The sequence below is a fragment of the Marmota monax genome, unplaced genomic scaffold (genome assembly GCF_021218885.2).
Source record: "Marmota monax isolate L192 unplaced genomic scaffold, Marmota_monax_Labrador192_F-V1.1 WCK01_AAM20220418_F8-fsc00211, whole genome shotgun sequence".
NCBI classification, from domain to species: Eukaryota; Metazoa; Chordata; class Mammalia; order Rodentia; family Sciuridae; genus Marmota; species Marmota monax.
In genome coordinates, this window is record NW_026694080.1 from 2,304,283 (window position 1) to 2,326,715 (window position 22,433).

At 51.4% G+C, this 22,433-nt stretch overlaps 2 protein-coding genes and 1 long non-coding RNA gene across 17 annotated transcripts in view; 1 reads left to right on the top strand and 2 right to left on the bottom strand.

Annotated features, from left to right (window-relative positions):
- Positions 1–3,010: 3,010 nt before the first annotated feature.
- Zbtb9 (zinc finger and BTB domain containing 9) lies at positions 3,011–6,069 on the bottom strand. 2 transcript variants are annotated; one of them, XM_046464463.2, is made up of 2 exons: positions 5,861–6,069; positions 3,011–5,633 (listed from the first exon to the last, which is right to left on the bottom strand). In XM_046464463.2, exon 2 carries the CDS (start codon positions 5,570–5,572, stop codon positions 4,133–4,135), a length of 1,440 nt encoding a protein of 479 aa, XP_046320419.1. In that variant the 5' UTR covers positions 5,573–5,633; positions 5,861–6,069; the 3' UTR covers positions 3,011–4,132. The 2 variants fall into 2 exon arrangements, with proteins under 2 accessions (XP_046320419.1, XP_046320418.1); XM_046464462.2 differs by having other exon boundaries at positions 5,801–6,069.
- A 130-nt stretch (positions 6,070–6,199) lies between these two features.
- LOC124106754 (uncharacterized) lies at positions 6,200–22,158 on the top strand. The gene is made up of 2 exons (XR_006856150.1): positions 6,200–6,305; positions 21,927–22,158. It is a non-coding gene; the product is annotated as an uncharacterized LOC124106754 (long non-coding RNA).
- Syngap1 (synaptic Ras GTPase activating protein 1) overlaps positions 6,904–22,433 on the bottom strand; it is a 31,374-nt gene continuing 15,844 nt past the window's right edge. For 3 of the 14 annotated variants that reach the window (XM_058585592.1, XM_058585599.1, XM_058585596.1), the window contains 12 exons: positions 21,029–21,652; positions 20,757–20,901; positions 20,412–20,556; positions 18,691–18,927; positions 18,359–18,560; positions 17,984–18,162; positions 17,242–17,283; positions 15,764–16,835; positions 15,226–15,399; positions 13,688–13,899; positions 12,459–12,549; positions 6,904–8,823 (listed from right to left, as the gene is read on the bottom strand). In XM_058585592.1, coding sequence (XP_058441575.1) covers positions 8,677–8,823; positions 12,459–12,549; positions 13,688–13,899; positions 15,226–15,399; positions 15,764–16,835; positions 17,242–17,283; positions 17,984–18,162; positions 18,359–18,560; positions 18,691–18,927; positions 20,412–20,556; positions 20,757–20,901; positions 21,029–21,652 — 3,270 coding nt within the window. In that variant the 3' untranslated portion in view covers positions 6,904–8,676. Of the gene's footprint in view, positions 8,824–9,198; positions 11,617–12,458; positions 12,563–13,687; positions 13,900–15,225; positions 15,400–15,763; positions 16,836–17,241; positions 17,284–17,983; positions 18,163–18,358; positions 18,561–18,690; positions 18,928–20,411; positions 20,557–20,756; positions 20,902–21,028; positions 21,653–22,433 lie in introns of those variants that run through there. The other 11 variants (XR_009228639.1, XR_009228638.1, XM_058585593.1 and 8 more) reach the window with 11 other exon arrangements.

A 22,433-nucleotide genomic window follows, 5' to 3' on the forward strand; every position in this document is an offset into this window, starting at 1 on the left:
AGGTAGGAGGAAGTTGGGTAGGTTTAACATATTTTTTTCTTTTGGTACCAGGAGGTGCTTAGCCATGGAGCACATCCCCAGCCCCTCTCCCTTTTAAATGTTTATTTCCTTACCTTTATTTTATTTATTTTTATATGGTACAAGGATCGAACCCAGGGCCCCGCGCATACTAGGTGAGCACTCCACCACTGAGCCACAACCCCAGCCCCACATCCCCAGCTCTTTTCAAACTTTTTTTTTTTTAAAGTTCTCCCTAAATTGCTTGAGGCCTCAATAAATTGCTGAGGCTGGCTTTGAACATGGGAGCCTCTTGCCTTAGCCTGAACCCCCAGCTGCTGGGATTACAGGAATGTGCCTCTGTGCCTTCTTCAGCTTAACATTTTTTTTTCCAACTTTTTAAATTTGTTTAAATTAGTTACACATAAAAGTAGAATGTACTTTGATACATCATATATAATGGAGTATAATTTCTCATTGTTCTGGTTATACATGATGTAGAATCCCACCGGTGGTATAGTTACATAAGTACATAGGGTAAGCTTAACATTTCTTGAACACACACAAAGTACCAGGTTTATCTGAGGCTTTCAGGATCTCCATATGGGAAATAAATGGAGATTGCTGTACCCATTCTTCATTCTTCTGTCCCAGGAATTTCATTTCCCTTTGAAGATTCCATGCCTACTTGTTGTCATATTGATGAGACATATGATCAGGGTGCTCTGGCCAGAGAGAGAACATGAGGCTTAAAGTTCTCTACTAGGAAGTTATATCTTTAGATGAGTGACACAAGAAACAAGAACCCGGGTTGTGGGTATAACTCAGTGGTGGAGCACATGCTTAATATGTACAAGGCCTTGGCTTCAATCTTCAGCACCAAAAACAAACCAAAAAAAGGAAAGAATAGAGTTGGGCGCAGAGGCACATACCACTGAGGATAGTGAGTTCAAAGCCAGCCTCAGCAAAAATGAGATGCTAAGCAACTCAGTGAGACCCTGTTTCTAAATAAAATACAAAATAGGGCTGGGGGTGTATGTAGCTCAGTGGTTGAGTGCCACTGAGTTCAATCCCCAGTCCAAAACAAAACAAAACAAAAAACAGGAATGGGTCACCACCTTAAAATATATGCCCAGGAATTCCTGCTCCATGGATCTCTGGGACTGACCCAGTTCTTTTTAAAATATATTTTTATTGTTTTCTTTTTTTTTTTTTTAGTTGTAGTTGGACACAATATCTTTATTTTTATTTATTTATTTTTATGTGGTGCTGAGGATCGAACCCAGGGCTTTGCACATGCTAGGCAAGCGCTCTACCTCTGAGCCACAACCCCAGCGCCTGACCCAGTTCTTGTCCTTATTTTAAAATTTTTTTCAGGTCTTGTCCTTCTGAAAGCTGATGCTTAGGTCCTTCCTTCCATTCCAGGAGCCACCCCACGTTTTCCACAAATTCCCAATTTGATAAGGTTAGTCAGAGCCTGTGTCCATGCCTACAACCAAAGGACCCTGATGCCACATATAGCCACTTAGAGAATATGTGCCAAGAATGGCAGGCAGGTGGGACTGTAGTTGACCCAAATCTTTCCCTGCCCCCTTTCCCTGTTTGTTCACAGTCCTTACCATAGGAATGGGACAATGGCCTGGCTCTTTTCAGTCTGACAAATTTGGGAAAATTCACTGTCTCCATCACCAAGTCTCATTTTTCCTTCCTTCCTTTCTTTCTTGTGAGACTGGGAATTGAACCCAGCTCTGGTCTCCTGACTCAACCTGCCAACTTGTTGGGATTACAGGTGTGTGCTACCTTGCTCATCGAGCCTTGCATTTCCTTCAGTGCCATACCTCATACCTAATAATTTTATTTATTTATGTTTTTTGGTACTGGAGATAAAATCAGGGGTTCTTTACCACTGAGCTACCTCTCCAGCCCTTTTTTATTATTTATTTTGAGGCAGGGTCTCACAAAGTTGCTTAGGGCCTTGCTAAATTGCTGAGGCTAGTCTTGAACTTGTGATCCTCCTGTCTCAGCCCCCTGAGCTGCTGGGATTATAGGCATGTACCACCACACTCAGCCCACTATCATGGACTTACACTACACAGTAATTGCCACGACACATGTCTAAACCAGTCGGGGTCACTCCGGGTGAATTGGGCTAGAACTAAATAACCATGCAGACAGAGAAAGTACCTTTTTCTTGTGGTTCTGTGTCAGCTCCTCTGCCCCAGCTCCAACAAGTGTGGCAAGAGAGGCAGGCAAAAGAGAGAGCCTAAAGCCCTATTTATTGGGAGGAAGACACTCAAGCAGGTTCCACCCAAATGAGGCTGTAATTGCTTGCTGAGCGAAGCTGAGGTCCACTTGCTTCTGTGCTGCTAACAAGCCAGTTCCACACCTTCATTGTTCAAGGCTAAGGGTACTTGCTCAGCTCCTACATGTTCAGCTCCTGTTCATGGCGGCCGGCAACAAGCAATTACTTATCTAGCTTAGTAGTTGTAAACTCTTTGAGGGCACAGTATTAATCACAGTCTAGCACAGTGCTTTGCACTGTTTGTAGAATAAACCAAATGTTATACATAATACAGAAAGTTGAGGGAGCTCATGGGTAAAAATCACATTAAGTCAGGCTTAGTGGCAGACACTTGTAATCCCAGTGACTAGGGAGGCTGAGGCATGAGGACCACAAGTTAAAGCAAAAAATACAAAGGGCTGGGGATGGAGCACTGATAAAATGCCCCTGGATTCAATTCCCAGTATTGTAATAAATAAATAAATAAATAATGAAAGTGGGTCCACCCCTTCAAAAAAAAAGAAGACAATACTAAGTAACACCTGGGGTATAAAGTCTGAAAGGTAAGGTTACTCAAGGTTAAGTCCAGGACAGTATTCTCTATGAATAACCCTGAAAACATCCCGTTCTTCCACCACTGCCGAGCTGCAAAAGAAACACTTGTCTCTGCAGCTCTGTTCTCAGATGTTCTCATCTCTTCCACACAAATGAATCAATCCAGTCCACTGTCACTTTAGATTTCAGGGCAAAGTTTATTAGAAGAAATTAAGTAACTGTAAAATTTCCCTCCACCCCAATTCCAATATTTATGCCTCCACCTCTCAACAGAGGGGCTGTCTCAAATGTGGGTGGAATGAAAAGGTGGCGTGCTCCCCTTGCACAGTTACTCCTTAGCCTTCAGCATGTGCAGTCTTAGCCCTGAGTCCCTCTGACCATGGCAATTGTTCAGAGCAGTGCTACTCTGACAGCATTTTAGGTCAGTTGCTATCTCCTGAGTTCACTGATCACCTGTGATCAATATACAAATCATCAGTGGTCAAAGGTAAACGAGAGGCACAGGCTGCTGGGGGATTATCCTCTAATAAAGAAGGTTCTAGAAATGACACCTAGAATGCTCAACTTGATAAAGTGCTCACCTACATTAAAAACAAGATGTTGGGAAGGTGTCCACTGGTGAGAAAGAAACGTTCACTCTGAAGGGATTCTGGAAGGGTTCAATAAAAAAGTACATAGGAGCTGGGGGAGTAGCTCAGTGGTAGAGCACTGCTCTAGTGTGAAAGGACCTAGGTTTCATCCCCTGTACTGGGAGATAGGGGGTGGGGGAGGGGAGAACTTTTTTTTTTAAACATAAAAAGAACTCTGCTCACATCATTCCAGCAATGACAAGGGAAAGGAAAACTTAGAGCTTAGTCACTGAATTACTAGCATTCCAAATTAAACATATCCTAGTTGGAGACCAGCTCCTTTAACTTCTTGTGGAAACTAAAAAAAAAAAAAAACATTTATCATTGTTTCATTTTGCTCTAACTCTTCTTTCACTAAATAACCTTCTAATCTGAAATCTAGTTTCCTCAATGGTATCAACACTACAAAAAGAAAGTCCAAGATGGGCAAGTAATCAATTTAAGTATGGCCTATAAAACACTTTTCTATAGAGTGATTAGTAAAAATCTGAGGTGAGAAATCTGAGCTTCCAATCTGCCAGTTTGAGGTCTATACTCCAAGAATAAGGGGTCCATAATATATCTAATCTCTTGACATGATTACAAGATCCAAGACTAGGGTAGGGAAGGGTAAGTAAGCATCAGCAGCAGTGGCTATCTTGTTCTACAATTTAGTGTATGGCCCCAGCAATCACTTGTAAGTCCAGTGGGCAGTGGCCCAGCCCTGACCCTTGCACAAGTCTCGGTGGCGAAGGAAACAGGCATGGACACGGAACCGACGGCCACAATGAGGACAGGCATGCAAGGCTCCAGCATGGGTCTTCATGTGCTCGGTCAGATGGTGCTTCAACTTGAAGCGCTTGTTGCAGATGCCACAGCCAAAAGGCCGAAGGCTGAAGGTCAGCATGATGTGCCTGTCACGCTTTGGCTTTACTGCAAAGCGCTTCCCACACAAGCAACCAAAGCGTTTTCCATCTGCAGGGGGTGCTCCCCCTAGCTTCACAGGCCCATGTACAGCCTGCCCTGCTCCCCCAGGTCCTCCACCCCCTGACAAGATTTCATTTCCATGAAGATCCACTGGCTTCCAGGATGGACTCCCTCCCCCAGATGTTGCCCCTGCTCCTGAGGGCAATAAGAATCTCAGCTCCCCATTCCCTTCAGTGTCTCCCCCAGGAAACACTTTGGTTTCCTCCTTTGCTCCTCCAGACTGAGTTCCACTTCCTGATATCTCCTCCTTAGGCTCAAAGGGTTCCTGCTTGATATAGAAAATTTTGGGGGGTAGTGCGGTAGGTGGGGCAGGAGGTTCAAGTGACGCACTCTCACTCTCTGGAAGCCTGCGGGGAGTAGCAGATATGGGTACTGGGTGGGATCCACGAGCCCGAGGAAAACCTCCTGACACTCTCTGTGGTTGAGGAGTTTGAGATAGTGTAGCTGCTGATCCCTGGTCTTCCTCTTCCTCCTCCTCCTCTTCTTCCTCCTCCTCCTCCTCCTCCTCCTCCACCTGAATTTGTAACACCTCTCCTAGTTCACTCTCCTCCCCTCCCACCGGGCTTTCAGTGGATGCAGGACTCTCAGTAGAAGCAGAGGACTGCACTGGGGTCTGAAAAGGGGAAGAGCGAATACACCAGCCTCCAGATGAAGACGTGGTGGAAAGAAGTGCATGGTAGGAGGTTGCTCCACGAGCTGAAATTCCACCACCTGAACTTTCTAGTTCTCTAAGAATCTCTGAACACTGATCTACTACTTGCCACATCTGAAGGCCACTGGCTACAAGGAGATGGGCAGGGAGAGCATCCAGGGGAAGGCGAAGGCGCCCTGAATAAATGAGCTGAAGTAGCCCTTCAAAGGCATCAGCTTCAATGACACTTGGCAAGGTGAGACGAGGTGCATCCCCAAGAAGCAGCTTGTCATGGAAGTAGGGAGAAGCAGCAGCCAACACTGCTTTATGAGCTCTAAGTTCCCGGCCCTGCACCAGAAGCGACACATCACAGAACTTTCCCTCTAGCCTATGGCGGTTCAGGGATTCCAGCAAAGACGAGCTATGTTGAGGGAACTCGATCTGGATTGTCCGAGGGGCTGGATTGCAGATCGGGGAGGTGGGTGCAGGAGGTAAAGGTGTCGAGGTATCCATGGGCTCCTCGGAAAAATCCCAGAGGATCGGGAAGAAATGGGAATTTGGGGGTAGACAAAAGCTGTGGAAAAAAGAAACAGGAGTCACAGAAACCCTGGACAAAGTTCCCCTTGTCTTCTCAAACAACTGCCCCCAACTAACAATTGGATGTTTCAGTAAGTGACACTTTCTGCAGATCAGTCCCGCTCACCCTGGGAAAAAAAAAAAAAAAAACAACAAAACACCAACCGGGGTTTAACTTCCAGGCCCCGAGGGAGATGAGGAGGTAATCCTTCAGCAAAGCCTGACCTCGCCAGCCGCGGGCGGCTCCTGCCCCGCCGCTCCGATCCGTTTCAGGGTGCACACAGAAGCAGGCTCGCGGCAAGCCTCCGACACCACGAATCTGGATCCGGTAGCCTTCTCCTCCGACACGCCCCCACCGTTACACAACCGGATCAGACTTCTCCAGACCCTTTCAGCTACTGCGTCGTTCCGGGCCGGAAGCCACGGCCTCTCCGTCGGTCACCGCCTCCGCGTGCGCAGGGCGGAGCTAGGACCGAAGCCAATAGGAGAGCGGCGTCCTACAAGCCCCGTGATGATTGGTTATGCTGGCGAGAAAGGCGGGGCTGGTAGGAGGCCGCTGATCCCCAGACGTCAGCGGTTGGCCTTGTCAGGTGCTGCAGAGTCCCGGCAGCGGCGGAGGCTCCGGAGCTGGTTCTCAGTAGAGCGCAGCCCTTCAAAGCTACGTTTCTTGGTAATTAAGAGTAGCGCCCGCCCCCCAGCAGGTGCGGAGAGGGGCAAAATTAATTGGGTACCTATTGTGTGGGATGGGCACTTACCCCCATTATTTCGTGTTCTACCACCAGCCATGAGAGGTAGGTGTTCCCGTCCTGTTTCCATGCGGGGAATCGGAGGCTGGCAAGAATCATTGGGCTGGCAAGTAGAGGGCGTGGATCCCGGATTTACTAAGGAACCAGTTTGGTTTTATTTTTCACTACTCGCATGTAAGAATTTTAACCAACAATTTAAGCCTTATTTATAGGTAATTTCTTTTAAAGAATAAACGTAGATTTATACTGGAACTCTCATCAAATACCATCCCTGCTCCTTAGAGCTATGTGAAGCAGTGGGTGAGAGGAGAGCTGAACCCCTGTTCTAAAACAGAATAAATCTCGCTGAATGGGAGGGTGATCGTAGACAATGAGATCATAGCATCAAGGCAGAGATATACGGCTTGGTTCCGGGGCATGTGGAAGGTTCCAGGTTTAATACACAGCATTGCAATTAAAAAGTAGTTCTCATCACCTGTTGGTCAATCTGGAGATCCCAGGCTAATAAAGTCAGTGCAGCGATAAAAGAACAATCTCCGTTTATTAAACATGATTTTTCTGTTTCACCACACACTCCAGAAAAAAAGGAAATGGGGCTGGGAGTGGAGAAAAGGGGACAGTGGTGGGGGATAGAGAAGGCTGGGACTGGGGCAGGGAGAACGAGAAAACAAAATAAAACTAAAACGGGTAGGAAGAGCATCTCCCTACCCTGAAGGGGGTGGGGGGGAAGGGGAGGGTCGGGGGGGAGGGGGCCAGGAAGCTCTGTACAGAGGGGGGTCGCCCCCAGCCCACACACACACACCCCGATATGTACAGTACAAACCCCAGATAATTACAACAGCCAAAGAAGAGAGGAAAGGGTCCAGGGGTAGGGCCTGAAGTGGGGAAAGCAGAGGAAAGGGCACAGGGATAAAATTTCACATATTTACAACTTTTATATAAGTATAAATTTGGCCCCGGCTGGGTGTATGTGTGTAGAGGGATGGGACTGAAGGGGAACTGTCCATACAAAAGAAAGAAGGGTGGAATCTGGGAAGAATCTCAATACCAAACGCAAGAAGGGATGAGGGGGCAAGGCTGAGTAGGGGACAGCAGTCAGGGAGGAGGGGGTGCCAGGGAGGGACATCTCCCCTCCCAGGGCCTACCCACCCCAAACCCCATCCATCCTTCCTCCCCTATCCCGCCAGAGAGCTATGTACAGAGAAACACCGAAAAATTGTGGAGCTGGCGGGAGGGAGGGAGGTGAAAAGAGATTGGGGGGGGGAGGATGAGAGGGAAGCCCAGCCCTGTCCTACCTCCCCAGGGGGACAGAGTCATGGAAGGGGGCCCCCAACACCCCTCCTCCAACACAGGTCCCCCCACCCTGGGGGAGAGAGACATGGCTTTTCCTAGAGTAAGTTCCCCCCTCCCCCTGGGAGTAGAGACCAAGAGAGAGGGGAGGGGCAGGGGACTGTGTGTGTCAGGGTAGGGCAGATAATCAGTCTGTCCTCCCTGACACACACACTCTCCTAACCCTAACCCCTCACCCTAACCTCAATTCCACCCCACCCCAACACACTGGGGGAGGGGGGGGCATAAGCCCCCTCACCCCGCTCTGGGACCAGCCGAGAGCAGATCAGGTGTGGGAAGAAGGGGAGACAGCTCCCATTCCCCCCTTGCCGCCCCCTCCCTGCCCCGGCGGCCCCCTCCACCCCATCTGGGTTCTGGGTGGGGAGGGAATAAATTTAAGAGTGGTAGGAGGAGTAGGAGTTTGTGCGTGCTGAGCCCCCCCAGACGCTCCTGAGAAATCAAGGGGTAATAGGGCCCCCTCACCCGGGGTCCCCTCCCCATTACAAGGGGGGCAGGGGAGGCCAAAAATGGGGCGGTGGAGAGGAGTTAGATTGTCAGCTCTGGTTACTGCTAAAAAATCACCCTGAAGTTGAAAGTTTGGAGGTGCCACACCCCCAGGGTGGGGGGTGAGGGTCTGTCCCCCAGTGCTCAGGGGAACGATGAGGCAGAGGATGGGGGTAGCACCCCGGAGTGAAGGGGGTCTGTGTGGGTTAGGAGGTGTCCTGGGGCAAGGGTCCCTGGGGGTCAGAGGGGGCAGCACCCCGACAGGAAGGAAGAGAGGGCGGCTGAGGGTTCCCGCTCTCCCTCCTAGAAATGGTGCAATGGGGGTGGAGGATTGGTGACCCCCAAGGAGGCATTCAGGGAGGCAATCCCACTGTCCCTCGGTGACGTCCAGTCCTGGTGGTTGGTGCTGTTCCGGGGTGGAGTGCACGGGGAAGGAGAAGAAGGTCTGTGATGCTGGGTGGGCTAGTGGTCTGCGGTGTTTCGGAACTCGCCGTTCTCCGTGATCTGCAGCCGGGGTGGGGGGGGCGGGGCTGGGGGGGCCAGGCCGTTCCAAGGTGGGGCCAGCGTCACACGCGGGTTTGTTGGACCCAAGGGGGGAAGCTGCCTCTCCTGCAAGATACCAAAGAGGAGAGCGCGGACTTATTGAGACGCTTCGCAGGGGCCTGGATGCCAGACCCCTATCAGTGACCTCCCCACTAGCCAACCCACTCCATAAGCCATGTCCACCCGCTCCTCCCAGGACAATCCCCACCAGCCTCCTGTTTTTTCTCACCTGTAGGATCCTCTGGGATCAGGTAGAGACTCATTTCCCAGACTCCTAACAGGGGCCTTCAAACCTTCAACCCAGAGTGTAACACCAGGAAACCAGCTCAAAAGCAGCAAGCTCCCACCTCACCCCCAACCTAACCCCACTAGCTTCACCTATATTTCCCCTCCTAGCCCACCCTCTGCCTCTTGGAACACCCTCCCAGCCCACCCCCCAATCTCAGGTAGGAACTTTGTATTGAGGAACCAAGGGAGGCAGTACAGCAAAACCTCATTACTCCAAACCCCTGTGGATTTGGAATTTTTTTCATAATTTGAACAAAAACTGGGCTTGAGTTTTCCTTTATCTGTGCAGAAAGGGTGGGCTAAGCAAATTAGTGGTGGAAAGTGTCTGTGGGAGGGGGTATTTAACCTATACCAGCAAACAGACTTTTCATTCCTATCTATTCATTAAGGCATGCTCCCTGAGGGCCTTATTCACCGAGTTCTACTTACTGTATATATTTTGAAGACATGCATTTCATTAAATAGACACTGTCATTCAGATTTGTCATTTATTCAGAGTGGCCATCTTCTCAAATATAACATCCCAAATTAGAGAGGTTTAACTGTACTGGGGGGAAAGGAAGGGGATTCAGGGAAGTGATGTGGGAAGGGAAAATCTTGTGGGAGGGCTGCCTCTCTCACACACTTGGTGGAAATGACTAGGAGCTTCTGCTGAGACACAGTGTGCCCCAATCTCTGCATCCCCAGGAAGCAGTAACTGGCTCCATTCCTTTCCACCCCCACTTTCCTTACAGTTCTTCTCCCTGGGATCCCAGTTAGAGGGTGAGGGGTGCCTGACCCTACTCCCACCCAGGACCTGTTCTCATCACCTCCTATTGCTCCTGGACCAACTCCTGGTTCCTGCCCTCAGCCCGACCTTCTGTTCCTCTGCTGGGAGAGAAGAGAAAAGCCACCTGAATTCCCCCATACCTCTGGGTCATTCACTTGGCTTTTAAAAATCTGTGCTCAAAACTGGCTTTTAAATTAATGGCTGATTTGCAAAGGGACCAATACCTAAAATGGTTTAGAAAAATTATCCATATTACTTTCTGGGCCATAGGGCATTTAGGCCTGGCAACATAGCTATGTCTGACCAAATCTCCAAAGGATACAAGTACAGTTCCAGATCAGCTTTCCTTTCCATCCCAGGATCCAGGACTCACCTCTCAGGTCACCCAAACCCCAATCTTAGGCAAAGCTTCCCTCTTAGTTCACTGGTATCTCACATTGCCAGTCAGAGGGGGAGGAAAATGCATGTGGTAGGGTAGCCTGAGTGTGGCGGGAGAGCAGGGAAAGGAATCCTCAAATTTCCTTCCCTCCACTTGTCTGCTGGTGACAGCACACGGGCAAGCCCCCTACACCCCCATGGACCCAAATTTAGAAAGAAGATAAATTAGGGTGCCATTATTCATTTTACAAAAGAATTCACTGCAGGAGTCTTTTAAATGGCAAGGTCCCCTGGTGCCTTTTAGCATCTGTTTACAGATCACTAACTACTTTGACAGAGAGGCTGGGCAGGCAGAGAGTTAAAATTACAGTGTGAGGAGCCACTGCACACTGCAGATCAATCCCACATAAATAAAGCATCTCAGAAATGATGTCTGTGGCTGACAGGTTCCCATTTACTGGCTTTTTAGGTAGGATTGTGTCCAGTAAGACCACTGGGTGGCAGGAGGGGTGGGGGTAATGAGTGGCATTAGCAACCCAAGATGTGAGCTCTTACAGGAATAGAGGTTATTTGATATGCTTTTCCTATCAGTTCTGCCTGGGAAAGAACATGGCCACTGAGCCCATGATGTAACTCCCAGGCCACAAGGGCAGTTCATGTCCTAACACTGTCCAAGGTTCCTTGCTCCTTCTTGTTCCACCCACCCTGCCTACTATCAGGATACCTCAACAGACTTTTCCAGGGCCCCTCAAAGTCCCCTTGAATTAACTGCCCACTCCCAATTCCCACCCAGTTGGGGACTAACATGAACCCCAAATGCCTTCTATCTCACAGGTATAAGGGAGAAAGAGTGAGAGAAGAGGAATGGGAAGAAGGAGAGGGTAGAGAACCAGGATTAGGGAAGGAGGAGGAAACCCCAACCTACCTGCTGCAATCGGCACAGCCCCTATAGCCAAGGTCCCCCAACCCAGCATCACCTCCACCCCATTAATAAAGCCCAACCCCCAAGGACGCTCTGGTGAAATGGGGGGTGACAGACATACACTGGAGAGGTAGAGGAAGAGGAGGGTGCAGAGTTAGGAGGAGGATGGGAGAGGTGTGCCTGGAGGGAAGGGGTGTGACTTGTGAATGTGCTGGGTCTATTTAGGGTCAAATTATTGCTAAGGCCTCCAGGGGCAGTTGCAGGGAGGGATCAGCATGTGGTCTCTGAGTAGTATACCTTGGGAGATGGGTCTGTGCTGGAGGTGTCAGGAGGTGGAGACTGTGGAGGTTCTCTGGGGGCAGAGGGCAGCAGTGATGGGGGAGAGGCACTGGAGAGTGGAGGGGGTAGGCTTCACGACCAACCTGTAGTGGTCCGGAGTCACCTCCCCCTGTGTCCTCCGCCAGTGGTCAAAGCGGAACCAGGAGAATTACCTGATGAGGAGCTGCAGGGGGAGAGAGTGGGGTGATGGGGTCAGGAGCCTTGGTGGTGGGGGTGGAGAGGCCTGGTGGTCAGAGAGAGGAAGGAGGAATATGGGTAGGAAAGACCAAAATTTGGGGAAAGCAAAGGGTAAGATGTGGAACCTCAGGCTCACCATGACTGAGGTGAGCAGAGGGTGGTGGCAGGGAGCTGGAGGGTCAGTCAGGTGTGAGGCCTGAGTGGGAGGAAGGCCAAAGGGAAGCTAGACTTGAAACACTGAGGGATTGGGATGGGGTGGGAAGTTCCAGGGAGGCCTTCAAGGTCTGAAGAGCCAGGAAGAGGGGGCTCTACAGAAGCTGCCAAGGAGTCAGAATGGGGAGCCAGGAGAACAAAGGTATAGGGATCCCAGATCCCAAGTCTCCATGGCCTGGGGAAACTACCACTCAGACTGCTCTGGGCTCCATTCCAGCAAAGAGCAACTTCTAGCCCTCCTCACACAAGAAGAGCTCAGAGGAAAGTGAACTCCTGCCTTCGACAGGGCAAACAGGCAGGGCTTCTAGGAACTGGGAGGGGTCTAGGGACAGAAAGGGTGAGGATCTGGGAGAAGGTCCTGAGCCGCAGAAAGGAGTGGGAGGATGGGGCAGGAAGTCACGGGGTGGGGTTGACACTGCCAGGAGTGACAAAGGCACAGACGATGGAATGAAGATGGGTCACTGGGGGGCTGAGTGGAGTGGCAAGTAGACAAACAGAGGACAATAAGAGACAGATGGCGATGGGGCTGGGGTGGCTGGTGCAGTGAGAGCACAAAGGACAGTGGGATGGATGGGGATGGGACACGGAGAAGATAAATGACATTGTAATTTCCACCTGAGCGTCGAGCAGCCTCTTCTTGGGTTCAGGCAGCGGCTCAGCCATGGCGGGGTGGTCCCGGCGCAGCTCCTCCTCCACCAGCATCAGCCTGAAGGGACGGGCTTCAGTGGGGTTAGTGGCGGGCACAGGCTTGGAGCCTGTTCATGGAACTCCTGATCCTGGAAACCCCTGCAGCTTTCTGGAAAAGCCTCAGGAATCCTTCTCCCCTTTTTAAAATCCCTCCACTGTCATGACTCAAAAGACTCCCTGTCACTCAGGGTGCTACTCTCTGCCTTCCTCTCAGGGTCCAGACCCTCAGGTATCTCTCTGGTTAGGGTAGCTTTCTATGCCTCAAAGACTACTACCACCCAGACACCCTCAGCCCCCTTCCCAACAGAGACAGCAGTACCCCTCCTTTAGAACTTTTGAGGCTAAAGATCAGGCTTTTATGCCACCTCAGTGAACTTAGGCCACCTCCAGTGGCAGAACTTGGGGTACCTCCCAGCCCAGGAGGAGTCCCTGTTGCAAGCCTTATCATTCCCAGCATCTCCCTGACTTTGGTGAAGACTCTCAAGGTTCTCTCTCATAAATGGTATCAATTACAACAGTGGTTTCAAAAAAAAGTTTCAGGTCAAGAAGCCCTTTTATTCCAATGTATTCTAAGTCTTATGCAGAAATACATTTTTAATGGATCAAAATGGAACTGGTTCTGGTTGGAACAGGGTTGGGTGTTCTCACCCCCTGTTTTTAAGATAACTGATCCCCTTGCTAAGATACCTCCTTTGGAATCCAGGGCTTGGTGAAACATGTGCAGGGTAAATGGCCCATTCTGATGGCATCCCTTACCAAGGCTAGAAAGGGAGGCTGTGCCCAAGATGGGGATGCTCAGGGGCTCCTCTGGCTAGGGATCCCTCCTCAGCTTTGGGGTGAACTTCACAGACTGCATTGAGAATAATCAACCAAAGTTTTCTGACCCAGGCTCTGTGCAGATACAGTGATGGTTGGACAGTACCTGCCATATTTTCCAAGGGCTTCAAAAGTTACTCTACCAGAAGAAACGTCAGGGTTTAGCAAAGAAACATTTAATGCCCTAAGCAGGAGATGAGTGGGTTGTCTCCCTGGGAGAGAGTGGCAGGCTCTCCTGGTGGTCTCCTGAGATGGGCACAGGGGTCTGAGGAGTAGCTCACTCTCTCACTCCCTTCAGCTTCAGGCTCTCCCTTGCTACCCCTCCCCAGGCCGCCCCTCACCTGCCAATGATGCTCTTGATCTGAGAATCCTTCTCCACCTGCTGCTGCCTCAGCCTCTTCTCACTCTGTTCTAGTCGGGCCTGATACTGCATCAAGATTTTGCTGGTCTGTTCTTCCTGGGACAGCAGCCTCCGCTCATACTCTTCCAGCTTCCGGTTGGACATGTGCAGCCGCTCCTTCAGTGAATGGATCTCTTCCTCGTACTCCTTTACCTGCCCGCCGGGCACAAGACCCCGCACTGTGAGAGGTGCCCTGCCCCATTCAGCCACCCAGCCCCCATCCCTGTCTGCCCAGCACAGCCATCGCATGGGGAAGGACATCAACCCTTTCTCTGCCTGTGGATTACACTCACTCAGGCCTGCTTTTGAGAATGCCCTGCCATGATGCTAAGGCTCCTTCAAGATGGAGCAAGGTCATAGACCTATGCCTTGAGAAGTGTGTCCACTGGAACACATGAGGACCCACAGAGCAACCTACCCATAGGCACACCTTAAATAAACAAACCCAGAAATTAAAAAGTGACTTTCCAGCCCCAAGCTAGGAATGAGCACATGAGAGAAAGAGGGCAAGACATTGGATGCAGGAGGGGTGAGTACTATCTTACACTCCTTCCTTAGCTATCCTGGGGATAGGTGATCTTAAGGGAATCTCAGGCTGAGAATTTAGGAATGCCTTTCTGCTAATCTGACCCTGGAATTCTGGGAACAAGAGAGCTCAGAAGAATCATTTTATCTGCCCTACTAGCTCTAGAGCTTAGAGCTATGCTAATATGATAGACCTAAGCCACATGTAGCTATTTATTTTACTTTTATTTTTGTAGTTCTGGGGATCAAACCTAGGGCCTCACACAGACTAAGCACAAACTATCACTCAGTTACCTCATTAGCCCATATGTAGCTATTTAAAACTAACACTAAAAATTTAGTTCTGAATCACAAAAAACCAATGTCTAATAGAGTAGCCACTAGCCACATGTAGCTACCATACCAAATAGTGCATATTACAGAACATTTTCATCACTTCAGAATGTTCTAGAAAGTGCTAGTCTGGAGCCTTTCTCAAGGATTCTGCATCTGAAGCCCAGAACAGGAGCAATTTGAAAGACCCCTGCCCATCAAGCCTTTGCCACCTATTCCTAAGGGACAGTAAGTGGATAACCCAGACATCACCTGTAGTACAACCATAATCCCTTCTGCCTCAGCCCTACTAAGTAGCTCCCACTGCTAGGGAAGTCACTTCCTTTCCTGAGCAGTAACAGGAGTAGAGCTTTGGCTTCCCTAGGGAAGAACATCGTGGCAAGCCTAGAATAGAACATGTTTCTCCCTAGATAGTCTACAGTGTAGCTGAGTTGGCTTTTAAGCAGACTGATTATGTCGGGTTCTCCTTATGGACTGAAAGCTTCTCAAGAGGGGATCAGTTTTTGTCTTTTCTTTCTATTATAACTGCCTAAGCCTAGATGATTCCCTTGGAATGACCTACAGGTCTCCCCTATGGGTGAAAGGAAAAACTGAGACTTTGGATGGCAGGTACCAGCATACCCTATCTAGCCGGCTCTCATCCATCGATTTTGAGTACTCCTTGAGCTTGTACTCTTCCCGCTCAATGTGGGCACTCTCGATGTCAGCCGACAGGTGAGGCATATTGGAGACCCAGGCCACAGTCCGCTCAGAGGCTGGCATTGTGGGGTTCAGCGTGGATGGTGTTTGAGAATGCTGGGACAAGGCAAGGTGGGAAAAGGCAGGGCACATTCAGAGGGAGAGAACACAGCCAAAAGACAGGACAGTCCCAGGCCTGTTCCCCTGCTTTAGGGGGTATCCCGGGTCCCCACCCTAACCCCAGGGGCTAGAGAAGCGATTGATCACGTCTCCTCTCTGGAATGAGTGCTATCAGAGCAAGCATTTATGTCTGTTCACCATCATCTCCATGGTGCCCCAACAGCACATGTCACACTGCGGCCCCTGAACACACATTGTTTTAATTTATGAAAGGTGATGAGAAAATCAAAACCTTAGGGCACAGATTGCTCCACCTCCACTGTTGCCTTCACCCACCCTGCTTCCTCTTCCCTTCACCTACCTGCTTGGTGATGGAGGGCTTCAGCCCCCCACCCCCTCCGCCACCACTGCCACCGCTGCCCCCAATGCTGCCCTCCTTGCTGAGGCTCTGTTGTCGTGGACGGGCAGGGCCATAACTCGGCTCTGGAGACTGTAAAAGGTTCCCGCTGGATGGCCGGGGTTTCTGGGCAGCACTGACTGTCAACTGCTGAGACTTTCCCCTCTGCAACGGAGGTGGCTGCCCCCCACCACCCCCACCACTGCCCCCACCACTCCCACCTCCGGGCCCTGAGGGGGCTGGCCTCTGGGGACCAATGGTGATCTGGGGAGGGGACAGCATGTGCTGAAGGTTGTCCTGGAGTGAGAGCTGCCGTCGGGTGAAGTCAGTGCCAGAGGGTCCAAACTCATCACTGTAGCTGTGGCTATGAAGGATGGAGGCTGCAGGGGGCTTCGGGACCCCTGAGGAGAGGTCCTCGCTCTTGCTATAGCCATGGAATGGGGCAAAGGTGTCCCCTGGGGGCTCTCCACCTCGGTGGTGGTGATGGTGGTGGTGGTGGTGATGGGAAGAGGGTGGGCCATGGCCACCACTCCCTCCATGGCCCGCTGGGGGCCCTGGCCCATCAGCAGCCATGTGGAAGAGAGGGTTCTGGAAGGAGAGGGGGATGCGCAGTTGCTGGGCAGGGACACCGTCCGTGGTGACACCCATCTGGCTGAGGCGCATGCCCGCCGCTGTGATGGACGACCCACTCCCCTGGGAGAGGCGTCCAGCAGGAGCAGGCCGCAGCCCTAAGGCCGCTGTGAGTGAGGCCTGGCTTGAATGCAGCAGGTCCCCGACAGCTGCCAGGTTGGAAACACTACTGCTGTTGAGGCGACCACCGGGCCCATCGCCCTGCAGGTCCAGCATGGACACACTCTTGTTGACACTCAGCATCTTCTGCTCTGGCTCTGTGATGTCCGAGCTGCTTGTGCAGTATGCTGGGGAGGACCGGGCCAGTGGTGGTCGGCTCACGTAGAACAGATCTTTACCCCCACCAGGGGGTGGTGGGGGTGGCTTTTCCTTGGTTGGGGAGGGGAGACGAGCCATGTCCATAGAGCTGTCAAAGGAAAGGGGACAGACACACAAGCAGGGTAAAGCTAGGCTACAGGCAACTGAGCCTCCTGGAGCTGGTATGGACCTTAGGTGAAAATTGGGACCCACAGGGAAGGGCTGAGAGCCAGTGGTGACAGCCCTAAAGAGGTAGGCAGGGAGGATGGGACGGAAAAGGTGGGAAAAGGGAAAGGACAAGGCCCCTCTGGGAAAGGGTGAGGCCTAGAGGAAGGGAAATGGGGGCAGCAAGAGGAGGGAAATGGGGGCAGCAAGAGGAGGGATGAGGGCAGTCTGGGAAAATATGAAGGAGATGAGGTGCACTGAGGAGAGGAGAGGAGGAGGGTGAAGGTCAGGAGGGGGAGAGGGAGCTGACAGGAGAGGAGAGGAGGGCTGGGGAGGGGAGAGCCCCTCACCTGTTGAGGCCTCGAGCCATGAAGGACTGAAGGTCGATGGAGCTGGAGAGAGATGGAAAGAGGGGCGAGCACAGACAGAGAGAAGGAGCAAGGCATGGATGGATGGCAGGAGCAGTGGGAATGGTGAATGGGTATGGCATCACGGAGGGAAAGACACGGGCAGAGAACAGCAGGGTGATCATCAAATAAGGCCGGGGGCCTGCCCCATCAGAACAAATGCTGAAGTTTTCAGAACAAATGCTGAGGTTTCAGAACAGGATCTGGGGGCTGCTAGACTTCCAGCTGCTGCTTCTCTAAGTGCTGGATCTTGGGGAGGTCTGCGGGGTTCTGGTGGTAGGCCGGAGGGGGGGGATCCTTATTTTCTGAGTCATACAGAGATGTTTGATTATTTTGACACCCCATGGCTGAGCCAATGTACACTGGCTCAACCTCAGCCTGGAGACAAGCACGGGTGGGCAGAGGAACAAAGCAAATAAGAGCCTGTAATGGGGATCCCCTTGGCTTACAACTAAGCTGGGAGCTGGAGGAGCCTTGGCACTTCTGGGGCTGTGTTCCTTGTTCCCTCTGGCTTTGAAGGGCTCCCACTGCCTGTACCTATCTCCTTAACATTTTCCCCTGAGAACTTGCTGCTTTATCCCTTCCTTTCAAGCCCTAGAGATGCACAAGGGGCCCAGTGAGAATATCCAGAATAGAAGAGATGGGGTTCCTAGGACATAAGGGCAGGGACCCCCAGAGGGCTCACCTGTTGAGGTCCCGCATCATGTAGCCCTGCATCTCAGCTGACGGCCCCCGCAGCACCATGGGCTGCGGCCGGGGCCGCTCACTCTGGCGGCTTGGCTGCCTTTGGATGTTGGGGTTTCTTAGGGCTGTGCTGATGTCGTTGAGGAGCCGGGGTAGTGGGCCCAGCTTCAGAAGGGCTTCCTGGAAGGGCAAGGCTATTACTGGTGGGCTCTAAGAGGGCCTTGGAAGGTGCAGGTGGAGGATGTCTGGGTAGGAGTAGTGGTATGACATCTCAGGGAACAGGCAGGGGAGAAAAATCTGTGCAGGGGAGTAGTTTCTCAGGCCCCAAGTGCCTCTGGCAACATCTAGCAATGGGGCACAGGGAGCACTTGCTGACCTTGCTGAGCTGGGGCAGCACCTCCCAGAGTAGGGCATGCAATGTGGAGAGCTCTCGGCCCAAGTCGATGTAGCCCTCAAAGCTACTGCTGTTGGTCAGCGTGTCCAGGTTGGAGATCTCGTACAGGAACTGCTGCATGGAACCCCACTCCAGCTCCAAAAACTCATTCATGAAACCCAGAAAGTCCTCCTTTGAGGTAAACCTGGCCAAGGGGTCCAGAAGGGAGAGGTCACACTTGTACAGAAGGCCTTACATCTACCCATCTCAGGGTCTCTGGGGACTCAGGAGACCCTTCCTGCCCACCCTCCACCCATGCCTGAAGCTTCCCTCACTTGGAAAAGTTGGCCAGGTTCTGGATGACCTTGGCAATGAGGGTGAGGGTTCGTGAGGTCTGCTCATCTGGGTACTCCTGCATGAGCCCAAAAAGACTGGGCGACATAATGGCTGGGCAGAGGAAGCGCAGGAAGAGCGAGGCGCTGATCAGCCTGTCGGCGATGTCCTCCCTGCCCCGCTCTGCGCAGCGCAGCCGCCAAGATGCAAACACCTCCTTCAGCTCCCTCGGGAACACGCTGGGGGGAAGGGGTGGGGAGACAGAGAGAGAGAGAAAGAAAGAGAGAGACCGGGACTGAGCCCCAGAGACCCTCAGCTTCCAGGGAACATGCTGAGGGGGGTGGTAGGAGGTGAGGGTGTGGAAACAGAGGTAAGAGAGACAGGGAAGGAGGGACTGCAGGAGGAAGACAGGAGGCTGCTGGAAGAAGAGGGCCACGGTAGAGGGAACAGACAGATTTGGGAGAGAGAAATGGAAGGGGAGAGAAGGTGAGGGGAGAGAGACACATGGGAGAGAGATGGAGGGATGTGTGAGAGAGACAAGGAGAGGAGGAGAAGAAAAACAGACACCAGGGAGAGACAGAGATGGGAGAGAGATGGAGGGTCACTTGAGGTACAGGGAGCTCGGACCCCCCAACTCTTCTGGATTCCAGGGAAATGGGGATGGACGTGCCCCAGGCATGATCCCCAGTCCCTGGAATGGCTCAGAGCTCACTCTCCCCACCTCCCAGTTCCATTTCAATGTCCTACTGACACCTTAAACTTGACTAGTGTAAAACGGAGCTCACCATCGCCCCCACACCTCAACTGACTCCTCCTCCTGACTTTCCTGGTTCTGTCAATGAGGCCACCAGTCTCCCAGCTACAGCCTCATGGCCTCTTGAGTCATCCTTGACTCCCCACAGACAGGCCCCCTCCTTTGCAATCAGTTAACAACTCTTGCTGATCTTTCCCTCAGAGGGCCCTTAACAGTGGCCTCTTGCTAAATTTCCTATCACTGTCCTGATTTAAGATCTGATTTTCATTCCTAACCCATTAACATCAGTCCCCAATAGCCTGAACTTCATTTTCCATACTCTGGTCAACCCCCACACTCCACTCTACTTATGGATTCATCTTCTCAATCATGAAAATTCCTGATGCCTACACCTTTAATGGCATCCTATGATCTACTGATGAACTCAAACTCCTTAACTTGAGGCCTTCTAGATTCTAACTCTAATCCCACATCCACATATTTTTCCTACTATTTCCATTATTAAACCTGTTCTAGTTACTGTCCCTCGAAAGCTCCTGGGCCTTCTCACCTTCCCACACATGCCTGTCCCACAGCCTTCTGAAATGTCTCTTTCCCACCATGTGCAAACATCAGCACCTAACCCAATCTTCAAAGCCCAGCACCAGGCAGTTCTTTTTGCTTATCTCAATCAAAGCTCTACCTTCTCAGTCCTGATGTTACATGGGGGTGGGGGTGGGGCTCTTACTCAGCACTTCACACGTACTACAATGGTTCTGTGGTTTTCTGTGCATCTCATTTGATTTCTACTCATTCTGGTAGAGGCCCTCTGAGGGCAGGGACCAGGCACATTCACTTCTGTTCTACAGCACCCAGAATGCTTTGCCCATAACTGGTGCTCAGTCCTCTTTGAGGATGGACAGATGGATGAACAGATGAACACACAACTGCCCCAACCCTGGCCCCCCAGCCCAGCGTTCCCAGTCTCACCAATGGGAGTTGACCACCTTGCACAGGGCCAACTCACAGCACATCCGCAGGTTGGCCTGGTGCTCTGCCAGACTGGATGCCGTGCACTTGATGGGGTCTACCTCACAGTTCTCCTCAGATTCATACAGAGCACGAATGAACTCCCCTGAGGAATAGGGGCACAAGAGAAAGTTGTCATTCTTTCCAAGGGCAGGGGTAGGGGGCTGCCTGGGTTGGAGGAATCTCAGAACCAAGTGGTTGGAGGCTGGGGTCCTGGGCTCTGGACTTGAGATCTGGGGTAACCAAGTTTAGGGCTGGGGTAGGCATCTGGCAGATTTGGGAAGAGGGCCTGAAGGTGAACCATACCAATGGCATCCTTGAGGTATTTCTGACCAATCAATCTCATATACTCTTCTATGGCTTTAGTGGCGAGCGTGTTCTCGCGGAATATGAGGTGCTCCCGTTCCATGAACCGGTCTACCTCTGACATGGCCATGTCTGAAAGGAAGTCCTGGGACCCAAGAAAATTCAAGGATCAGCCTCTGCACAACCCAATTTTGCAAGTGTGCCCTGTCCTCTCTGCCCTCCACGTCAGTGCCCATTCCCAAGCCACTTTTCCCTGAGGGCACGGCACTTACCTTGGCCTTTCCTGTACTCTGCAAGATGTGAACCAGTGCGCTGGCAACCTCTTCCTTGCCCTTGACATTCAAGGCAGGTTCCAATACTGCACACAGCATCCGATAATGGTTGGTGACATATTCTGCAAACTCTTTGTACAGCTCCATGGGCAAGATACTCATTGTCTGATAACGTGCCTTCAGCCGCACAGCCGGGCAACCTCCTTTGCCCTTGCCCCCTGAGCCACCCCCCGAGCCTCCTCCCCCTCCCGAACCCATGCCCCCAGACCCTCCACTGCCTGTTGGCAGGGTCACAGGGTACCACTGCTCTGTGAAGTGGCGCCCAGCCAGGGTGGCCACGGGCACAGTCACCAGGCCTACATAGCCTGCCTTGTCCTTCTTGCGCTTTTTGTCTGAGTCACGGTACAGATGCAGCCGCAGGGCGCGGACAGCCGGCAGGTTATTAAACTCGAAGTGCTCGCCCCAGAAGACGGTGTCCCCAGAGGCTGAGCGGGGCTTGGACGTGGTGCGTGCATACAGCATGTCATCTAGGCAGAGCTCGCAGTAGTACCGCTTCTTAGGGGGCAGTTCCCGTGCCTCTATGATCCACAGCTTCAGCACATTATCCACCCGGCGGCTGTTGTCCTGGTGTGGGGGTGGTGGGTAGGGTAGATAAAAGGGAGGGGACAGTGAGATGGAGACACCAAAAGAGGAGACAATGAGAAAGTGGGATCCAGACAACAATTGTACAGCTGAGAAGCTGTACTGGATTGAAGAGAGTCTCTCCCACATTCATCGTCTATCTAAATCTTGTGAATATGATCCTATTTGGAAATATGGTCCTTACAGATATAGTCAAATTAAGGACATACTGGATAGGGTGGACCCTTAAAACAATAATTGGTGTTTCTATTATAAGGAGAGATTTGGAGACATGAGACATGCAGAAGGAGCTCGCCATATGAAGGTGAAGGCAAAAGCTAGATGGATGCAGCTAGAAACCGTGGCCTGCCAGCAACCTCCAAGGAGCTATGAGGAAGCAAGAAAGGACTGTTCTTTGTGCTTCAGAGGAAATGTGGCCCTGCTAATTTTTATTTTGGACTTCTGACCTCCAGAATTGTCAAAGAATACATTTCTGTTGCTCTAAGTGACCCAGTTTGTGGTAATCCCCCTCTGTCCCCGTACATCCTACCACTGAACTATATCCCCAGTTCTTCCATATTTTTTATTTTGAGATAAGTTCTCACTAAGTTCCCCAGACTGGCCTTGAACTTGCAGTCCTCCTGCTTCAGCCTCCAGAGTTACTAGGATTACAGGCATATGCTACCACACCAGGCTTAGTTTGTGGTAATTTTTTACAGCAGCTTAAGAAACTAACATAGAAGGGTAGTTCCTCAGACGCTAATCAGTACTGGGGAAAAAAGTT

Coding starts and splice junctions, on each gene's coding strand:
- Zbtb9 (XM_046464463.2), bottom strand. CDS start 5,572: ATGGATACCTCGACACCTTTACCTCCTGCACCCACCTCCCCGATCTGC.